Genomic DNA, 6,000 nt, shown 5'->3' with positions numbered 1-6,000 from the left:
ACCCTAGAAGTGCATTAATGTACATAGTTACCGTTCAATAAAAAAAAGAAAAAAAGAAAAATAAATAAAAATAAATAAATAAATAAATAAATAAAGGGGTAATTAATAACAAAAAAAAAAAAAAAGAAAAGGGAACAAAATGGTAACTGTTTTGACTTGATTTTTATGGTATATGATGAAATGCTTTTCTTAATCAGGGCCACAAGCCTTGCTCTCCTAGATTAAGTGGGAAGACACTTGCTACCCTTCTTTGAAAACTTTCACAAGTGTTTTGCTTCTTCAAAATAATTTTTCTAGCTTAAAGCATGGGCCTTTGCTCATTCCTCTTGATATGAAGAACTGATTAGGAGTCAGATGTAATCCCCCCTACTTTTTTTGCACTAAAAGAACTCCAGTTTCTGGACATAGCTTTCTTACCAGTCTCAGCTTTCAAAGAATATTGTTACCATTATACACATTTCTTCATACATAGTATCTGCTGAAATATATTCTGGACAACTTTGGCTAATTCTGCCTTCTACTTTCTTTCACACCACAAAATACAATATTCAGTGTTTTTATCTTATAGTCCAAAGATACTTGGAGGGTATTCACTTGAACAATCAGATCTCACTATTGTGAGTTCAGTTACAACAGTTTATGTTCTTCAGAGAGCAGTCTTAAAATCACCTTCTCTAAAGTAAGGACAAGCTTCTTTTGTTATTGTTATCTTGTTTCTTTGTTCCTTAGTATTTTGTTTTGATTTTCGTTTCTTTGCTTTAGGTGGTTTATATTCCCCAACGATTATGAAGCTGCACGTCTTACATTTCTCATGCAGGAGGATACATATATATCCCCCACCGCCTACAGAAACGCGTATCCAGGTGAGTGTGCTTTAAATAAATGGATGCCTGGAAAGCTCAATGTAAATCAGATCTAAGACGAAGCTCGCTACCACAAAGAATTATGCTGAGACTTTTATTGCAGTATAAAGAATGCCTTCTTTCCTGATGATACTATCTTTTGCTTTTATCTAGGTTTTATTTTTTTTTTTGCTTAAAAACCATACATCATACAATTTTAGCAAAAAATAAATACTCATTGAAATCTTTGGGCAAGACATGAGAATTTACAAGAATGAAATGCTTTTAGGAATTTCACTGGGTTGATTACTATTGTATAAACCTGCTAGCTATGGTTTTATTAGGTAGTCATTATATAGACGTCCCTAGTCATTAGTTCCGAGCGCTATGAAGCTCAGACAAACCAATCTCTGCTCTAGAGATGTAAAAATCTAGTGAGGAAAACATTTCCATAAGAACTAATTAGAGAACACAGAAACTAATACCATGTTCATTAACTATAGAGAATAAATATAAAAATCACTAGAAACCTTTTAAACTGAAGAAGAAACCAGAGAGAATGTGTCATCTGGAAGATGCTCAGGAAGGAAGGTTTGGATAAAGAAAGACTTGCCAAGAAAAACCCCAGATAAAATTAAGGGGAAAATGAGCGTTGGGTGGGTTAGGACTGAGGAGATGAAGAGGCTCCTACCTTGTATAGAGAGTTCCTAATAAAGGAAAGTAGCATCAGTTTACATTAGTTAAGAGTGAGCTCAAACAAAGAACAACACTTTACATATTTGAAGAGAGAGTCAGTACCTACTAAAACTGTTTACAAACAATTATAATGTGGGCATACCGAAGAAAAACCAAAACGCCGGGAAGATTAGGGATTGGGCAATGGTGTTAATTTAGTGGAGCAGATAGTCTAGATCAGTGGTTCTCAACCTTGCTAATGCCTAACCCTGTGACCTTTTAATACAGTTCCTCATGTTGTGGTGACCCCCAACCATAAAACTATTTTCACTGTTACTTCATAACTGTAATTTTGCTACTGTTATGAATCGTAATGTATCCAATATGCACCAAAGAAATCAGTTTCAGGCTCTTGTCATGTGCATGCATTCTCCTATCCTTCCATAACTTCCATAACATCCACGTCTGGAGCCTCCATCTGAAGCCTTGAAGCCTTCTCACCCACCTGTACCCTTTGAAAACTAGAACGTAAGCTACCCGAATCCAGCGTCTAGTCTGTTTCATTAACTGCTACCTAGTCAGTACCTAAAGGAATACCTGATGCACAGCAGATTAACAAATATTTCTTGAATTTATTTACCATTTCATAATAAAGTTTAAGATCTATCTTTTTTTGGAAACTTTTCCCATTTCTTTCAGGAAACAAAGCGGCCAACTTTAATGGGAAAAACTGGGATTCTGGAATCAAACAGATTTCTATTCAACTATTGACCGCCACTTGCAAATGTTTTAACTTGGACTAACTCATCTTTTCCAGCTCTTTGGTTTTCTTATTTGTAAAACAGAATAGTATCCATCCTGCATTTGTGTGATGGGACTCAGAAATTATAGATGTATGTATACATCTATAATTATTAAATTAAATTATAGCATACATCCAGGCCAAGGTATAAAGCTGCAATAGTGATTAATTATAGCATACATCCAATCTATACCAAGGTATAAAGCTGCAATATTGATTAAATTATAGCATACATCCAATCTATGCCTGCTGTTATCTAAGAGTGAGCATCACTCAGTCAAGCTCTCTTTACATCTTTCCAATGTTGTGTATATCTGAATTATACTGTCTCTCATTTGGCATTGAATGTTATCATGTCTATCTTCTCTCCCTCCATTCACAAACTTTTTACTACATTACTCATTCCTTTAATACATCTAGAAAATTTCTTTCGAAATTCATCACAAGCTCATTCTCAGTAAAATTTCTTGTTTGTTTCAATGTCACAATTTCTACTCTTCTATCTTAGAAGTATTTATGTTCCTGTTTGTCTTCATTCCTGAAATATAACCTCTATAATGACAGAAATGCTGGCTTCTATCCACGTATTCTTGGTGCCTGAAGATGAGATAAATATGAAAACTGTGAAATTTTATGACACAATATGTGTTGGACAAGTGGAAATTAAGAAGAACACAATGCCTATTGGAAGATGTTAACTTCAACAGAAACTATTCTTAGAATGAGAGCAGTAATTCTTAGTAATTTCTTAGTAACTACTGAACAAAATTAAACTCAGGCAGGAACTCTGTCCTGAGTTTTGATTAAGAAAATCAAGATAACCTGAGAGGTTGAGGAACAAGTCTAATTTATATTTCTTACACACTTGTTTTAATATTGAAAAACAGTGGCTGTTGCATTCCATTTGAGTTTAATTTATATACGTTTTATTAGTTTCTGATTCTAGGAACTAGCGAACACAGGACCTTATTTTGTCAGTCAACAACACTTACTGAGCTCCTACAATGTACAGAGTGAAAAGGCTGGTTAAACTGATCACTAGCTTGAAGACACTTGTCTCCTTTGACATCAGCAATCTATTTAGATAGACAGAAATAATGAAAAGAACGTATCTAGGGTCACTTTCACATCACATTCTCAGATAAGCCTGGTGCTTTAGTGATATAACTATGATACCAAGATATAAAGCTGCAATATTGAAATTCAGTCAAAACAGTTAAACAAAATCTTTCAGTTTTCATCTGGTGTCTTGTGGAACAAGCAAATAACTGGATTCCATTTTCATAGTAGCTATGGGGTTAGCCACAATGAGTAATGATATATATACATATATGCATCTGTATTTGTGCATATATATGTATTTAAGTAAATTTTTCTTTACCCTTGAATCTAAATTTACTAATCTACTTGAACTGAATGGTGATATCTAATGAAATACAGGGCATTTAAAGAATTCAAAAATCTTTTCACATATTTGAAGAAATGCATTGATTTTTCCTAGAAAGCAAGTGTTATTAAGCACTTTGTATCAAATCCAGATCTTATTTTTCCATAAAATAAAATACTTTGCCTATTAAAATTATATAAATCTATATTTTCAAAGAATAGACTCGGGTAAGCAGGAAATTCTGAATACGTAGAACAATATTTCATTATTTATTGATTTGCATCTACCAAAAATAAGCCCACATTATTTTATTTTTAAGTGAATGACATTTGTAAAATGTGGCTATTTTAATACTCTAATGCCAACAGACAAATATATTCTTCATTATTCTTTAATACTGCTTTAAAGATATTGGGGGAGTAAATCAATTTTTAACATCACACTATATTCACCTTATAACATTATGTAATTTGCTTTTGGTACATGGTTTATTAGTGTTACTGTGTGAGAACCCAATACCATTAAGAAGGACATTTAACAAAGGAAAATGGCTTTGGCTTTCAACCTTTGTAAAAGGTAACACAAATTAGGTAGCTATAACTGCCTAACAATATCCACACCACATTATGCAAATGTAAAGTCAAATCGATAGTCACAAAGAGGAGACTTTAGTCAAATGGTTACCTGTAGACCCCAAAGAAAATGACCAATATTCCTCCTAAAAAACAATGCTTTCACTGTCAAATAAAATTATAAGGACTGCATAAAGATGTGTAAACCAAAGATACAATAGCTGCAGTGTGCCTGGAAGGGGCTAAGCTCCCAAGCAAATCAGCCCTATTAGTTCCTATTCATGATTTAAATTTTGCTATTTTATCTCTTCATAATATGCAGCACTTTTCTACCCTCACACTTCTAGGCATTTGAGCTTTTGCTGACATAAATGCATTCCCAAAATAGAACGTTACAGCAATCTTCTGCTAGATATTTAAGCCCATTTATGCATTCATTTTTCAAAATGCCTTTTGAGAACTTTCTAACTGTGAGAGGGCTGGGAAGGTAGTGTTGGAATGAATGAAAACTTGTTTTGTAAAGTGACACTAGACACTTGATCTACCGTTTAAAAAAAAGAAATCACAGCCTCCTACCTTGAAAACAAACATCTCACGGCGAAGAATAGCTAGAGTGTTAAAGTTCCCATCACAGATGTTGGGTTTGGCTCCAGGATAGGAGGGTCTGCCCGTGGGAGGCCGAGGAGGTTTGGGCCTGTCATGCTTCCTTGGGTCAGCCGGAGGAATAGAGCGGTGTGGGGGCACTGTCGGTAGAGGTCTCGTAGGTGGAGGGATCTTGTCAGGTGGACCTTTTGAAAATATGAGGACAGTGCTTGGCTCACTTATAACTGGAATAGTGCTGGAAAATACACTACAGAGAACAATCACTTATCAGCAAGAGGCACAGACTGAGTGAGCTAAGAGGTCTGTCGGATTGTATATTTTCTGACAAAAAGAAACCATCTTACTGAACGAACCATTCCCAAGTCTGTCTGAAACTGTCCTTATCATGCCAGAGCCTAGATCCAAGTAACTGGGCTTTCTTTGTTAATTTTTAATGATTTTTTTTATAGCTTTGCCACTGTCTTTTTTTGGGAAGGCTGCTTTCAAATCTTTTGGGGAAGTAGGTGGTGTATAAATAATAAATAAATGAAAATGCATGTCAGAGCCATGCATGTAAGCTTCACCAAATTAATCCTAGATTTTGATAGACTATGATTCTATTCAAGTATTTTCAAAAGAAATAGTAACTAATCAGTTTATTCTACCCTATGTCATCTCCAACCATATAACCTCTTCCTGACTTGCACTCTTTCTTCTAATGAAACATTCTGACAAACTGCTAGAAGAATGATGCATTTAAATACTGAATTTAAAATACCTATTGATTAAAACACCACTAGTAAAATATTAATGTGAAGAGTATTTCTTAAAAGAGGCTTCTAAATCAAGCCAAAGTTTACACATGTAATTTGGTACAGATGTTAAGCATCATTTCTCAAGGGATTTGTCTTTCTAAAAAGAAATACAAAGCTGTTAACACTTAATTTTTAGGTATGGGAAGAATATTCCTTTGCAGAACTTGAGTCCAGACACTAATTCAGGAGGTCATGAGAAAGAGACTTTTCTCTTTTAACCACTTATGAGAAATTTCTGAGGAAACACATTTAGGCCTGGCATGGCTCAATTCAACATAGGAGACATTTAGCTTTGAGGTTGAGTCATTCTCTCCTTTTGGTATCC

At 34.5% G+C, this 6,000-nt stretch overlaps 1 protein-coding gene across 1 annotated transcript in view; it reads right to left on the bottom strand.

Moving 5' to 3' along the window:
- MMP16 (matrix metallopeptidase 16) overlaps positions 1 to 6,000 on the bottom strand; it is a 281,181-nt gene that overhangs the window by 73,340 nt on the left and 201,841 nt on the right. The window contains exon 6 of the mRNA XM_003782500.2: positions 4,855 to 5,066. Within this exon, the coding sequence (XP_003782548.1) occupies positions 4,855 to 5,066 (212 nt within the window). The remainder of the gene's footprint in view (positions 1 to 4,854; positions 5,067 to 6,000) is intronic.

The sequence above is a fragment of the Otolemur garnettii genome, unplaced genomic scaffold (genome assembly GCF_000181295.1).
Source record: "Otolemur garnettii isolate 467f Iridium unplaced genomic scaffold, OtoGar3 scaffold00004, whole genome shotgun sequence".
Lineage (NCBI taxonomy): Eukaryota > Metazoa > Chordata > Mammalia > Primates > Galagidae > Otolemur > Otolemur garnettii.
Note: the sequence above shows the minus strand (reverse complement) of the source record. Positions and strands in the feature narration are given on the sequence as shown.